The 17,195-nt window shown below is 43.4% G+C and overlaps 1 protein-coding gene across 1 annotated transcript in view; it reads left to right on the top strand.

Annotated features, from left to right (window-relative positions):
* LOC126253307 (beta-1,3-glucan-binding protein-like) overlaps nt 1-17,195 on the top strand; it is a 90,682-nt gene that overhangs the window by 56,561 nt on the left and 16,926 nt on the right. Inside the window, exons 4-5 of the mRNA XM_049954537.1 lie at nt 6,558-6,815; nt 15,665-15,816. Of these exons, the coding sequence (XP_049810494.1) occupies nt 6,558-6,815; nt 15,665-15,816 (410 nt within the window). The remainder of the gene's footprint in view (nt 1-6,557; nt 6,816-15,664; nt 15,817-17,195) is intronic.

Genomic DNA, 17,195 nt, shown 5'->3' on the forward strand with positions numbered 1-17,195 from the left:
ATGCATTGTTTAGAAATCATCATTCAAAACAAGAGTTAATTAATGGCACAGCATTTACATAATTCATCTAATTATAGTAATCATTGGCACTCATTGGCCAGTTACAAACCATTTTTATGCATAATTCAGAAGTCATCATTCAAAACAAGAGGTAATTAATGGCATAGCATTTACATAATTCATCTAATTATAGTAATCATTGGCACTCATTGGCCAGTTACAAAGTATTCGTATAGTTTTATTCAGAAGTCATCATTCAAAATGAGAGTTAATTATTGACATAGCATTTATAGAGTATAACAAAAATATTATTTACAGAAATTATTGGCATAGCATTTATGCATTATTACAAAACATCATTTAGTATTACTCAGAACTCATCATTCAAGTGACATAGGACATATTTAAAATGTAACACACTGTAACTATTACTCAAGGTCTGTGGTCCAATAACACATAGATATAATGGATTCAATACATCTGAGAAATTTGAATTATATTTAGAACTAGAAATATCTCTTAAACTGGTAGCATTATTTGTGACTGGTAATACATTTTTTTGTACTAGCAATGCATTTCGTTGAGATCGATAATTAATTGCTGGGGCATGAAAATATTTGCTTTTGACTTATTGCTGGAAATAAGGATTAATAACGTCATTCGTCATGAGTCAGCTGTAGCAAGGTTATGAACAAGTAGAGTATATGTGATCACATTCATGAATGACACACACAAATGGGTAAAAAAAAAATGCAAGTACTAGAACAGGTTTAACGACTAACTGCTTATGGCACATTAATTTCATGAATAGCTTCTCCTGGTTCAAATGGTTCAAATGGCTCTGAGCACTATGGGACTCAACTGCTGAGGTCATTAGTCCCCTAGAACTTAGAACTAGTTAAACCTAACTAACCTAAGGACATCACAAACATCCATGCCCGAGGCAGGATTCGAACCTGCGACCGTAGCGGTCTTGCGGTTCCAGACTGCAGCGCCTTTAACCGCACGGCCACTTCGGCCGGCTAGCTTCTCCTGGAAAAAATACAAAATGGATTATTGAGCTGAAAGAAGGCTCCGGCATCGCTGCACCGCGACCGGCCCAGCCAACACGATACACCAGACCAGACCAGAGCAGACTGCAGACTAGCAACAACTTACTGCTACAGCTACACAGTTCGTACTGCAGTCAACACTGCTCTCTGGTCAGAGATTCTCTTATACCTTGCATATCGCAGGCAGCGCATGAGCAATACATGGAAATTACATCTGCTCGGACCTCTTACAGGGTTACTATTAATATTGTCCACAAGATCATTAACATACAACTTGAACATCAAGGGGCACAACACACTTCCTTGCGGTACACCGGAAATTGCGTCTACATTTGGCAATGAGTTTCCATCCAAGACAGCATGTGGCGTCCTCGCTACCAAAATATCCTCAGAGTACGAGTTGGGTTTCCATGATCGATGTTTTTAGAATCCATGTCTGTTGCCATGAAGGAGGTCATTCTGTTCGAGATGCCTCATTGCGTTTGACGTCAGAATACGTTCTAGCATTACACAACACATGGAGAGTCTGGGGTGGAGCAGGACGACCACGAACCAGTCTGTCAAGTATGTCCCACATATGCACGACGGGGTTTAGGTTGGGACTCACCACTGGCCATTCCATTACTTCAGTGCCAAGGCTTCGCAAGACGTCCCTGATGACACTTACCCACATGGGCCCTCGAATAATGTACAGCAGTCACCCCATGGTTCAACAGGATCTGTTCGATGTACTGACTGACGGTAAGGCGACCATGGACAACGACAGGATCTGTATGGCTGTCAAAACTGAAGATCCCACACCATCACAGAACCTTGGAAATCTATCGATTTGCTGGACAACTTTGGGACACTCTGCTCACCATAGGTCTCTGCACATGATCACGGCCATCACCTTGCGTCAGAGGATCTCTGGACTCTTCTGTGAATAACACGTTTCGCCACTGACATGGGGATGGCAGAACTGAAGGCGAGCTGTAAGATGTTGTTGTATCAATAGGGGTACTCTAACAGGACGCATGGGTTGGATCATCCTTCCTATTAACCTGTTCATTACAGTCTGATCGGACACTGTGGCTCCAGTGGCCTTTCTGTGACTGTCCTGCACTGCTCTGAAGGTATCTGCGCTTCACCGCAACGCTGAGATGGCCGAGTATCGGTCTCGAAGTGGGGTTGTAATGCTTCGGTGACCTTGTCCACCTCGCCCTGTGTAGAGTGTCCACAACCTTGGATGAGGGGTGGAGAGAAACAGCCATCTGCAGCAACGTGACGGAAAGTCTGTCCTTTTCGTTGCAAACAGACCGCCATTGCTGAACCGTAAAATTACTACTGGTTCACCAAAGGTTATTAATCACAATTAATACACAAAATGTAAAGTGGAAGTAGGTGCCAAGGAATAACTGGTGAAATTACACACAATTTTCAGTAACACTCTTTATTCAAATTTGGTGCAAGACCTTACGATATTTTTTTAAAAAAAAAAACAAGTATCATTTAACGAATAAGTCACAATTTACGTTAGGAAAGGACCTTTAAATTATTATAAAAAAATTTCATGCCAGTAAAAGACAAGTACAAGCAAGCAATTTAACGTATACAACGCGACGCTGAATAATATTTCAAGCTCAGCTAAATTACAGGTGAATTTAACTCGATTAATAAATAAATACAATTTGAATATATATGACTTCACCTTTGGGCAGACAAATTTCCCATTTGGTTACAACAACCGTAGCTACAGCCGCCCACAACAGCCTCACTCAGGCTAATTAAATGGCGCAGAATCTAACTAGTCTGCAACATATAAAGACAATGCACACGGGGGGGGGGGGGGGGGGGGGACTCACAGTTAATAAGTATTAACATTTCCAAAATATATAAAAAAACAAATTTTACAAATTTCTGCCAGTTAACTTACGGCAAACACACACGCTCGCAAGGTAGGACTTGCGAACTTTTACAACATTCTCCTTTCAAGGCAATAATTTCTACCCGTAATGAAATGGCAAACTTTTGCATGGCAAGAAAACACACTAATAACCAACTACCTGTATAAAACGCATAAGCACGTTGAGTAAAAGCCTTAAAAGGTACTGAATTGGAAAAACACAACAGTTTTTGCTGACTAGAAACAATATAAAAAAATCCACTACGGCGTACATTAACAACCCTGCTTAATTATATTCAAATATACATAAACACAAATTTACGTAAGTTACAGCTTCCAGATGAGCAGAAATTCGTTATGCAACTGACTAGTTCTTACCACGAGGCAAAAGGCATTTTCTTCTTTCTTAGAGTACCTTTTACTCGTGAGTCTAGTAATAGTAGTTATGGCAGGCGAGAGAATGGATCAGGTCTTAGTGCCTTGCATTATAACAGTACAGCCATTGGTGCCTTAGACTTTCACAGACATGGCAGAGGCTAACAGTCGAATAACCCGTAGGTAAGCTGGGAGGGGAAAGAAGCAATCCAAACCACAGATTTACTCTCACTCCCCCCTCCCCCCTTTCGTCCTCAATAGGGGACAAACGGACCACCCTTTCTAATATTACCACCTTCCCGCGGGTGGGCAGACGAGAATGAATGGCGGGAAACCCCCAATAATACGGCTGGTATAATTAACGAGAATAAGTAAATTGAATTGAATTAAACTTCATAAAATCTGTTAACAATCAATACTCAACTTCTGGTGCGTTACGACTCCCAGGACTGAACCAACACAGCCGCCCGCTGCCAGCCGTTTCAACGGACGCAGGAAGGCGCGCCGATTTTCAGATCCTCCTCGCCGGTCGACAGCATACGGCCGAACTGCAAATTAGGCCCCTTGTGGACCCACGCTCAGGAATATTCCTTTCGCGACGACCAGTTAATGCCCCATACCACGGAGCCGCTGCTCGCGTCGCTTACGCTGATGCCTCGGTCTTCGTGCTGTCCCTCTATCACCGGCAGAGAAGTCGCTTCTTGATGCCCGACTGCCAACTCTCCACGAGAGCCCATACAGCCACTTCTTAAACCCACGCGAACAGCCCACTTTTCCCCTTTCCCGCTAGAGGGAGACACCGAAGCCTTCAGTTGCGACAACGGTGCCACCGCCAGAAAACGGAGGGCGACTGCTTCACGCTACGCGCTGCGGCGCGCTTTTCAAAGCTAACTTTACTACTGCTCAATTGCAACTTGTATTGCATTAAGCTGTCGCATTGCATGTGCTTGGTTGAACACAACATCCACAAATGAAACCTGCCATCTGTGTACTTCACTAGAAAACACTAGGACAATGGTACTCCCTACCTTCTGAAAGATCACCTTACACTGTCACACACGAAACAGCCAATACATGGCGAACGATTTTAACTGTTACATACATTCCAAACGAAGATGTGAAGAAATGCAATAATACCAAAGGTACTGTCTGTATCAGAGTAAATTTAACATACTGAACATTGATTCGCGTGTTCTTCTAATTCTTTTGAACAGTGTATTTGTTGACTAGCGTTACACACTGCTGGAAACAAAATTAGGACAGTCTTTTAGAGTTTTCCAATTCACTCAAGATTTATTGTTGCAACAGTGCATGTTGTTGTTGCTGTTGTTGTGGACTTCAGTCCTGAGACTGGTTTGATGCAGCTCTCCATGCTACTCTATCCTGTGCAAGCTTCTTCATCTCCCAGTACCTACTGCAGCCTACATCCTCCTGAATCTGCTTAGTGTATTCATCTCTTGGTCTCCCTCTACGATTTTTACCCTCCATGCTGCCCTCCAGTACATGCCTCAGAACATGTCCTACCAACCGATCTCTTCTTCTGGTCAAGTTGTGCCACAAACTCCTCTTCTCCCCAATTCTATTCAATACCTCCTCATTAGTTATGTGATCTACCCATCTAATCTTCAGCATTCTTCTGTAGCACCACATTTCGAAAGCTTCTATTCTCTTCTTGTCTAAACTATTTATCGTCCACTTTTCACTTCCATACATGGCTACACTCCATACAAATACTTTCAAAAACGACTTCCTGACATTTAAATCTATACTCGATGTTAACAAATTTTTCTTCTTCAGAAACGCTTTCCTTTCCATTGCCAGTCTACATTTCATACCCTCTCTACTTCGACCATCATCAGCAACAGTGCATATGGAGTACATTAAATGATTATATTTACAGATCAAGCAGTTCTGTGGTCCAGGTTCGAACCATGCTGAAGCACACATATTATTACATGGTGTAACCTCCAGGCGATCGTACAGATGGTGAATACTGTCCTGGGATACATTGTGCCACGCCTTCTCGAACAGCTCACGTTTGTTCTATACGAGGTGTTGGTGGGCCCATATTATCCTGTTCGAAAAACACATCATCTTCCTGTTCCAAGAACAGCAGAAGAACGGGTCTAACAACTTTCTGCGCTTAGCGAGCGCTGGTTAGCGTCCCCTCCAGAAACACCAAAGATGAACGAGAGTTGTAGCTTATCGCATCCCAGACCATAAAGCCTGTGTACGTCTTGGGCAAATGCACTCTACGAGACAGTGCTCATGAGGTTTACATCGTATGTGCAACGACCGTCACTTGCATACAGGTAGAATCTGTGTTCATTGCTTAAGACCACGGCGCGCCATTCCATCTTCCAAGTTATCCTCTGATGGCACCAGTCGAGCCATGCATGTCGATGCAGTGGCGTGAGTGGAAGACGGGCTAGGGATGTGCGTGCCCGTAGTCCCACTGGTAATAACCGGTTCGCAACAGTTCGTGTTGACATGTTAGGGCTCACAAACCCTCTTACCGTTGCTGTGGTAGCTGTACGGTCTGCCCCTGCTGCTCTTACACTACGACGATACTGGCGGGCGTTTGAGCTGCGTAGACGTCCAGAACCTCGTCTGCAGGTGTGAGAATGTTTTTCGCGTGAGTGCTGATACCAGCATCGTTACACAAATTACGCAGAACGTGCTAGTTGTCTGGCAACAACTTGATCCAACTTGCTCAGTTGGGCGTAAGAAGCACGGGTGCATTTCCGTGGCACGGTTACCTACCTGCCGCACACATTTGCCCCACACTGAGCCTCCTTCCTGTCGGCATTCCATATTGAAGGGTAGACACAGATGACACTCTGGTAGCTATGCCACTGCGCAGTCTGTTGGCGGACAATGTTGAAACCATTATCGGTACATCTATCATCCCCCAGGTGGCATATGTTGTCATCGTATCAAAATCCACGTCGACTCTGTGGGTGTACTACTTTTTCTCTCGGCAGTGTATTAAAATTAAGAATGACAAAGTTATCAACTGCAGCTATGACCATTATCACATCCACAACTTATGGATCGAGTCGTTCATTTCTGTAAAGGGTCGTGTTGCAAGCTAATCTGGTACTTTACAAGATATCGTAGCTTCACCCTGCTAGGGCAGACAGGTTAGATGTAACAGAAGGCCTGTAGACTGCCCTCTTACCAGATGAAAACAAGTACGAGTAGATAAAGTAGTATTCCCGGGCACTCACTTTTCTGTTTTGCAGCTATCTGGCTGCTGCCACGCAGCAACAAATACGGCGGGTGGCCGGCGTCAGGCGAGATCGACCTGATGGAGTCGCGCGGCAACCTGGGGCTGACGGTGGACAACGTCAACATCGGCGCCGAGCAGGTCGCCTCGACGCTGCACTTTGGCCCCTACTACCCCGTGGACGCCTACCAGTCGGCCAGCTTTTCGCAGAACAGCGCCGCCGGCCAGGGCTACGACAAGGACTTCCACTCCTACCAGCTCGAGTGGACGCCAGGTGGGTACAAGTCGCTCTGGAGCAGTGGTTCCTCTAAAGGGTAAATTGTCCCAGGGGCAAAAACGAAAGGTTTTGATTATGTTTTGATCAAGAGACTAAATTATTTTTAAAAGATTGTTACTACGAGGGTTGTCCAGAAAGTAAGTTCCGATCGGTCGCGAAATGGACACCACAGTGAAAACTTGATGAAGCTTTGTACAGACGTGTTGGGGAGTGTCTCTAGTATGACCGTCAATTGCACCAAGGCACTCTTTTCAGTTGTGAGCACACTGTGAGCGAGTAAAGGTGCCTAAAACAACGATGTCTCCCGCAAAGTAGAAGGGTCCGCTGAGAGGCTTCGCCTTAATGAATGCAGCCCACTTAACACAACTGCCAAGCACTTCCTTCTTCATGGCAGTTCTCAGCCGCACTCTGCAGGGGCAGTGAAGATGCTCCTGCAGCATTTTCGGTGGGAAGTTATCACCCACAACATAGCCCTAATTGGCTCTGTTCACGCTGGATACAAAGACAACACTTGGGCGCAGGCTACGCACTATAGACCATCGTAGAGAATTATCTGAAAGCACAGGCGCCTGTCCTCTATGACGATGGTGCTGGAAATTTGGTATAACGCTCCGACAAATGTCTAAGTCAGAGCGGAGACTATGCAGAGAAGTATCTGGAACGTGTAGCTAACTCTTGCAAATAAAATGTTTCTGATTTTCACTGTGGTTTTCATTCAGCGACCGATCGGAACTTACTTTCTGGACAGCCCTCGTATTAACACTAAAGGCGAACATCACTAACAGTCCATAGCGGCCATAGAACACTATACACAGAATTGCTACTCTAATCATTTACACTGATCAGTCAGAACATTATTACAGCCTACGTATTAGTAGCAGTATGTCCACCTTTCACATGGATAACAAATGCGACGCGTCGTGGCATGTAAGTAATAAAGCGTTGGTAGGTCGCTAGAAGGAGTTTTCGTCAAAAGTCACCTAATTCCATAAATTACAGGGAGAGGGGCGAAGAGCTCTGACGCCATGCTCAATTACATCCCAGATGTGTTCGTTTGGGTCCTGATCTGGCGAACAGGGGAGCCAAGACATCAACTGGAACGCGCCACTGTGTTCCACGAGGCGCTCCTTTACACTCCTCGAACTGTGATATGGCGCATTATCTTGTTCAAGATTGACACTGTCTTCGGGAAACATGATCGTAATGAAAGGATGTACATGGTCTGTAACCAGTGTACGATACTTTTTGGCCGTCTTCCACAAGCTCTACTGGACACATGGATGCCCATATAAATGTTATCCAGAGAGTTATGGAGCCTCCGCCATCTGATCTCCATCTTGCAGGACAGGTGTCAAGGAGCTGTTCTCCTGGAAGATGACGGATATGCGCCCTTCCATCGGCATGATGAAGAAGATATCGGGATTTATCATACCATACAACGCTCTGCAACTGCGCCAAAGTCAGAGTCGATGATCAAAAGCCAATTTCAGTCGTGGTTGCGTATGTTGTGTTAACATTGACACATGCATGGGTCATCGGTTGAGAAGGCCCATCGTTGCGAGTGTTCGGTGCACTGCGTGTTTAGACACTCTTGCACTCTGCCCAGCATTAAAGCCTGATGGCGTTTCCGCCACAGATTGCCGCCTGTCCTGTCTTACCAGTCTGCCCAGCCTACGACGTCCGACATCTGTAATGAGGGGTCGCCACCCACCCCCACGACATCTGGACGTGGTTGCACCTTCGTTTCGCCACGTGTTGAAGGCACTCACCAGAGCAATGCTCGAACACCCGACAAGTTGTGCAGTTCTCGGAATGCTCATGCCAAGCCTCTGGGCCATCACAATCTGCCCTTGATCAGATTCAGATAGATAGCCCACCTTCCCCGTTCTACACATGGACAGCAATCTGAATGATATTAACATGCAGCGTGCGTGTGTTTGACAAGCAGTCAGTGCTCGCCAGGTGACGCTGCTATCGCCTAGATGGGTTTACAGCGATAGTAGGACGGTGGTTACAATATTCTGGCTGATCAGTGTATATAGAAGGAGACTCCAAAAACTAAGTTAAATATTATAATGACTGACCAAGTAGCTTTCATTGATTGACAGAGAGTCATGACACTATCTTTAAACATAAGCACCTAGTCTCTGTAGACACCGGTTGGAACGTTCTAGCAATAATTCGCTTCCTCGACAATTGGTCACGGATCCATTCGAGAACCGCTGTGTGAACGTCTTCATCGTTGGATAATCTTTCCATTCATATGTACTTTGAGACTGACCAAATGATTGCCCTCCCTCCCGATCAACATCACCAACAGTTGTGTGGCCTCGGTGAAGTATTTCCACCATTTCACTACTGTTGAACCCGGCGCTGCAACTGGTCCATGTACTGCCGGGATTTCACAGCAACTCTGTGTGCAATTTAGACATTTCCTCACAAGAATCGTACTGTCCCACTTACTTCATCTGTTGAATATGTTTCCGTTTTTCGCACCTTTTCACTCGCGCACTTGCACACTGCTATCCGTATCGCAGGAGAACTCTGGCAGCAGCAAACCCTGGAGCATGTACTCTCATCTGACAACGCGCCACACTTGTTTGGCAATGTTCTTAGCGTGCGACGACAAATGTATCTTTATTTCTAAACTCTCTTGCTTCATCCAAAAGTTCTTCTAGCCATTATAAGGAATTGTCGGCACATATGTTCTCAGATTCTGTCTGAAGTTACACTACTGGCCATTAAAATTGCTACACCAAGAAGAAATGCAGATGATAAACGGGTATTCATTGGACAAATATATTATACTAGAACTGACATGTGGTTACATTTTCACGCAATTTGGGTGCATAGATCCTGAGAAATCAGTACCCAGAACAACCACCTCTGGCCGTAATAACGGCCTTGATACGCCTGGGCATTGAGTCAAACAGAGATTGGATGGCGTGTTCAGGTACAGCTACCCATGCAGCTTCAACACGATACCACAGTTCATCAAGAGTAGTGACTGGCGTATTGTGACGAGCCAGTTGCTCGGCCACCATTGACCAGACGTTTTCAATTAGTGGGAGATCTGGAAAATGTGCTGGCCAGGGCAGCAGTCGAACTTTTTCTGTATCCAGAAAGGCCCGTACAGGACCTGCAACATGAGGTCGTGCATTATCCTGCTGAAATGTAGGGTTTCGCAGGGATCGAATGAAGGGTAGAGCCACGGGCCGTAACACATCTGAAATGTAACGTCCACTGTGTTCAAAGTGCCGTCAATGCGAACAAGACGTGACCGAGACGTGTAACCATTGGCACCCCATACCAACACGCCGGGTGATAGGCCAGTATGGCGATGACGAATACACGCTTCCAATGTGCGTTCACCGCGGTGTCGCCAAACACGGATGCGACCACCATGATGCTGTAAACAGAACGTGGATTCATCCGAAAAAATGACGTTTTGCCAATCGTGCACCCAGGTTCGTCGTTGAGTACACCATCGCAGGCGCTGCTGTCAGTGATGCAGCGTCGAGGGTAACCGCAGCCATGGTCTCCGAGCTGATAGCCCATGCTGCTCCAAACGTCGTCGAACTGTTCGGGCAGATGGTTGTTGTCTTGCAAACGTCCCCATCTGTTGACACTGGGATCGAGACGTGGCTGCACTATCCGTTACAGCCATGCGAATAAGATGCCTGTCATCTCGACTGCTAGTGATACGAGGCCGTTGGGATCCAGCACGGCGTTCCGTATTACGCTCCCGAACCCACCGATCCATGTTCTGCTACCAGTCATTGGATCTCGACCAACACGAGCGACAATGTCGCGATACGATAAACCGCAATCGCGATATGCTGCAATTCGACCTTTATCGAAGTCGGAAACGTGATGGTATGCGTTTCTCCTCCTTACACGAGGCATCACAACAACGTCTGACCAGGCAACGCCTGTCAACTGCTGTTTTTGTATGAGAAATCAGTTGGAAACTTTCCTCATGTCAGCACGTTGTAGGTGTCGCCACCGGCGCCAACCGTGTGTGAATGCTCTGAAAAGCTAATCATTTGCATATCACAGCATCTTCTTCCTGTCGCTTAAATTTCGTGTCTGTAGCACGTTATCTTCATGATGTAGCAATTTTAATGGCCAGTAGTGTACTTTTACTATCTATTGGATGTTTCACATCACTGGGTAACTGGCCAAACATTTTAATCGCCAACTACCTCACTACATTCTGCACTCTGCCAAAGCTGGGTACAATTTGGTGTATACACTGATGAGCCAAAACGTTATGACCGCCTGCTTCATAGCTTGTTTGTCCATCTTTGAACCGAAATGCATCACTGGTTCTGCGTATCAGGGATCCGACAATTTGTTGGTAGGTTTGTGGAAGTATGTGGCACTAGATGTCTACGCACAGCTCATGAAATTCGCATATGTAAGGGGCTGCTGACTCGCGTACGCGGTGATGGCGCCAGATAGCGACCCAAGTGGGTTCCATAGGATTCACGTCAGGCGAACGTGACATCAACTTGAGTTCACTGTAATGCTTCTCAAATCACTGTAGCAAGATTCTGCATCCGAGACACGTACAATTATATACTGCTGAAAGGTGGCATCACCGTCGGGGAAGACATCAAGCATGAAGAGATGCACGTGGTTCGCAGCTGTCAGCGTGTCTTCGGTTACTGTCACAGGTCCCTTGCAAGCGCAGGAGAATGTCTCCCATAGAATAATACTGCTCCTATCATCCTGCGTCCGTGGCGCGCTGCACGTTTCGAGCCGCCGTTCACCTCGATGACGGCGTTTGTGGAGCCGATCAGCGACCTAGTGTAGCAAAAATGTGATTCTCCCAAGAGCCGACTCGTTTCCATTGACCGACGCTAAAATCCCGATGGACCGTGCCCACTGCGATCATAACTGATCATGCCATTGGGTCAACATGTGAGCTGCGCAGCTCCAAAAACAAATGTTCAAATGTGTGTGAAATCTTATGGGACTTAACTGGTAAGGTCATCAGTCCCTAAGCTTACACACTACTTAACCTAAATTATCCTAAGGACAAACACACACACCCATGCCCGAGGGAGGACTCGAACCTCCGCCGGGACCAGCCTCACAGTCCATGACTGCAGTGCCTATGACCGCTCGGTTAATCCCGCGCGGCTGCGCAGTTCCGTGTTCAATAACATACAATGAACGATGAGCTCCGAAACACTTGTGCAGGCACCAGCATTGCGCTCTTCCGGCAGGGATGCCACAGATCACAATATATCCCACTTAACACAACAGAGAAGCCTCCGAATCCCACATTCTGTGAAGAGTCGTGGACGTCCAACCGTTTATCGCGTAGTGGTAGTTTCACCGTCCTTCTACCTCTTTCCGTAAACGCTCACGACAGTAGCTGGTGCACATTCGACCGCCATTTCCGAGATACTCGCTCACTGGCTCTGCATAATAATAATCTGTCCTTTGTCAAAGTCGCTCACCGCAGTTGATTTCGCCATTTGCAGCCCATATTTTCGCCAGGGCAATTCCCCATCCGTCTCTTCTGCGCTTAGGTACTTTCCATAGCGCTTCATGTGCCCGCAAAGTCACTAGGCAACATCTAACCTCGCGGTGGGCAGTGGTCATAATGTTTGGCCTTATCAGTGTACATATTATTGTTGTTTTCCAACTGTCATTGATTGTTGGCAACATTGTTTATAAGGGAGGTAATGTTCGACAAGTCTGTTGTCAGTATGCGCAACTATTGTTTAAACTGCTAGTGAAAAATAATCTAGACTGGACACCACATATTAACCTCATTACGTGCGTCTGTGCAACAAACACTTTCCCTAGTAGGGAGTTGTCCCAGAATATGACGCCACAAAAAATCAGTGAATGGCCTTGGGAAAAGTACGTCTTTTTTTTTTTTTAGAATTTCATATCCACTCTTCTATCATTCTTAGTGCAAAAGTTGTAGAACTTATAAGTTTAAGGAGATCTGTAAATGCGATTTACAGTTCGTGTTCTTAGCACTACAACCACTTAACAATTTAGATTAATCTTTCTTTATTTTTTGATGTTCTCCCATGCTCTTATTTCTAATGATTTGGTAAGGCTTTGGTAGTAATAAATTACATTTATTTTGTTTTATCTAAGTTCAAAGACAGTGAAATTCTTTTGTAACAAAGAAGTTATCTACCTCTGCCGCGCTAACGACAGCAATATCACGTGTAAACGGCGCAATTTACAAAATAAATTGCACGACTATCAAAAAACCTCTCAGCAGAGCGTCTAAACTACCTCTTCACACATTGGAACCTCAAGGCTTGGCAATCCCCTTGCTGCATGTCACATTTTTTATTAATTTCACAACGCTTTTACCATTTTCTGAAGTATATCATCTATATTTTACAAACACAAGTATACGTTTGCCGAAATTCAGTTATATACATACTGTACATATAATGTTAAGGAAGCTGTTTTCAAATACATTTATTATTTTCTGAAAATGCAGAAAATTTCCGTGATTTGTAAGAAATGGCAGACCATTGGACTGAAATTAACAAACATGTGTCAATAATGAGCAAACAGATATGATCAAAAATTCGTCAAGTTGTAAGTAGGCTGTTTAGGTTTTTATGTTGGTAACGCCATGTAGCGCTCTATATGAAAATCACTGACTGTGCTGTGTGCAGTCTGTGGCTGGTTTGCATTGTTGGAATTCGCTATTGTAGTGTTGGGCAGTTGGCTGTTAACAGCGCGTAGCGTTGCGCAGTTGGAGGTGAGCTGCCAGCTGTGGTGGATATGGGGAGAGAGATGGCGGAGTTTTGAGAGCGGATGATCTGGACGTGTGTCCATCAGAGACAGTAAATTTGTAAGGCTGAATGTAATAAACTGATATATATATATATATATATATATATATATATATATATATATATATATATATAATGACTTTTGAACATTATTAAGGTAAATACATTGTTTTTCTTTATCAAAAGCTTTCATTTGCTAACTATGCCTATCAGTAGTTAGTGACTTCAGTAGTTAGAATCTTTTATTTAGCTGGCAGTACTGTCGCTCGCTGCATTGCAGTAGTTCTAGTCATGAAGATTTTTGTGAGGTAAGTGATTAATGAAAGGTATAGGTTATTGCTAGTCAGGGCCATTCTTTTGTAGGGATTATTGAAAGTCAGATTGCGTTGCGCTAAAAAATATTGCGTGTCAGTTTATTGATGATCAGAATAAGTAAAGAGAGTAATGTCTGAGTACGTTCAGTTCTGCTCAGCTGTTTGAAAATCAAATAATGTAAGAGGTTCATCAGCACAGTAATTCATAAATTTTTCTAAGGGAACGTTTCAAAGTCTTGGACTATATTGACTGCTCCACTGAATGTGTAACATCCTGTTACGCACACTATTATGATGCAGACGTAATCTCGGGTATTTCCTAATTATGTCTTATCACCTACCGACGGATATCTTATCTCCACTTTTTTCCGATGCCACACACACTTCATTATCATTCGTTTAATCAGCTGCAAGAAAGTAAACATTTAGGAGAGGGAGTATTTTTCAGTGGACCTTAATCCATGATCCTTTAAATCACGAATACCTTCATGAGGCGTTGTTGTTGCTGTTGTAATCTTCTGTCCAAAGACTGGTCTGACGCAGCTCTTTATTCCAAGTAACTACCGCAAATCACATCCTTCTGAATCTGCTTGCTGTATTCACCTCTTAATCTCCCTCTGCGATTTTCACCCCACACCCTTTCCTCCAGTACCACACTGGTGATCCCTTGATGCCTCAGAATATGTCCTACCAACCGATCCCTTCTTCTAGTCAGGTTACACCACAAATTTCTCTTCTCCGCAGTTCTATTCAGTATCTCCTGATTAGTTACGTGATCTACCCATCTAATCTTCAGCGTTCTTCTGTAACACCACATTGCAAAAGCTTCTATTCTCTTCCTGTCTAAACTGTTTATCGTCCATGTTTCACGTCCATACAAATACTTTCAGAAAGGACTTCCTGACATTTAAATCTGAACTCGATGTTAACAAATTGCTCATCTTCAGAAACGCTTTTCTTGCCATCGCCGATCTACATTTTATATTCTCCCTGCATCGACCATCATCAGTTATTTTGCTTCCCAAATAGCAAAACTCATCTACTACTTTCAGTGTCTTATTTCCCAATCTAATTCAATCATCATCACCTGATTTAATTCGACTACATTACATTATCACTTTCGTGATTTTGTTGATGTTCATCTTACGTCCTCTTTTGAAAACATTGTCTATTCAGTCCAACTGCTCATCCTAGTGTTATCTTTAAGAAACTGTGACCCATCATCAAAATACTTTGTACACTTGCAGCCGTGACGCAGACTCCTACGCAAGGGAAGGAAAGAAATATTTCACATTTTTAAAAGTCGCCTATCTCAAAATTTCTACAGTTTCCCGAGAGCCTAAGAAAAAAGTTCTTCACATACAGTTTGAGTTCTTATCACAAGTCAATTTTTATTTTATTTCATCAGTACTAAGCTACTCCTGTTGAAAACCATCAAGGATGTTGATCAGCCTTGCATTTCGCTATAGAGGTGAGACATAGTATTTTGTATATGACATTCGAAAAAGTCTACTATTTAAGTATAGCAATTTCACATTTCAAACTATGAAATACCACATTAATGTTCTTTGTGATAAAATTCAAGTGACAGTTCCATTCTCACACTGATACTGTATTATAATGTACATTCCACACACCTTTTCAGGAATTAAATATCTTGAGCCTGCCATTAAATTTTTGTTATATCATTGTTCCATGTTCACAACAATATTTCAATCTCTAGCACGTTTTTCTTTGTAATCTACAGACTACATAAAGTTCAGCATTGATGGTACCGAGATAGGAACGGTTACTCCTACGGATGAAGGTTTCTGGGCCTATGGAGGATTTAATACAAATGTACCAACGGCTGAAAACCCATGGAGATACGCTACTAAAATGGCTCCTTTCGATCAAGAGGTAAGACACAGTCAGTTTCTGGCTTCGCTTGTTTTTGTAAGACGTACATTCGGTTTATAGGTATATTTTACATTCAAGATTCTTACGACCTTACGTTACTTACTTTGCAATAAGCCTTTCTGTAGCTTCTCAAATTGTTCTTTCACTATACATCAGACTACACCACTGAAGGCAAAATTTGAACACTATCTGAGGTGCATAGTGTATGTGGAACTACAATGAAGAAGGAACGAAGAAAATATATATCTGTGTATCAAAGGAAACGTCACTGGAGCTATAATTATGCAAGTTCGTAGAAGATTGAAGAATCAATCAAATCCAGAAACAGTAATAGTGCAGGATTTTATCGTTCAAAGGCTATGCAGTATTGTGTTTTTATACAGGGAACAGAAGCTATAACTTCAGATTTACACTTCCTAAGCAGTCGTCAGATATACTGCAATGTAAATTACATTAGGTATATATTGCAAAAAGCTTTATGTTTCAGTACAAGATAGTAAATTATGATGGTCAGATTTTATTTGTAGACATCGTGAGATCACTGCAAACGCAAAGAAGAATAAGATATTTAAAATGTGGTGAACAAATACTGAGCATAGAGGCAAATAATGAACGTGATGTACAGCATTTACTTTCACAAACAGGCATTAACTAAGGTGAAAAGGAAACAAGAGGGAAAAGGGTCTGGAGAAAATATAGCTTCCTTGCGACGAAAGTGGTGTATAAGATCTTTATTCAACACATATGCATATCAAGAGAAACTGACAGAAAAATCATTCTAAATATAGAAGTTCACAAGTTGTTGATGTTTGCTTTGCTCAGTACAATATGGTCACAAAGACTTTTGAAATTTATTCTAACACTTCATATGTTCACTCAAATGTAGATTCAACACAGATATTAAGAAAAGTTAAGGCATTAAGAAGTCCAGAAGTATGTGCATCATCTCTAAGATTAGCGCCTCTGATGATAAAATTAGAACGATTTGGAATATTCTTAAACAACATTTTTTAACAATCATTTTTAAGTGTTCTAAAGAAAATAGGATCCAGCTGTTCATTAGAAAGTGCAAGCCTGTATATGGAAGAGGCAATATCTGTGCAATTCAATAAAACAGAAATTCAACGCAACTCTCCCACTGAAATCAGGAAAATAATAAATTCACTCACAAGTAAAAGCTTGCATGAGATTGATGGCATTTCCAACAGAGTACCAAAAGCTTGTTCCCAACAGATAAGTAGGATTCTCAGCCACATATGTAGTAGCTCACTGAAAAAGGGCACTTTTCTGGATAGACTGAAACATGGTGTTGCTAAACCACTGCATAAAAATGGGATAGGTCTGATACTAACTACTACTGTCCAATCTCATTTCTGACA

The sequence above is a fragment of the Schistocerca nitens genome, chromosome 4, assembly GCF_023898315.1.
Source record: "Schistocerca nitens isolate TAMUIC-IGC-003100 chromosome 4, iqSchNite1.1, whole genome shotgun sequence".
Classification (NCBI taxonomy): Eukaryota; Metazoa; Arthropoda; class Insecta; order Orthoptera; family Acrididae; genus Schistocerca; species Schistocerca nitens.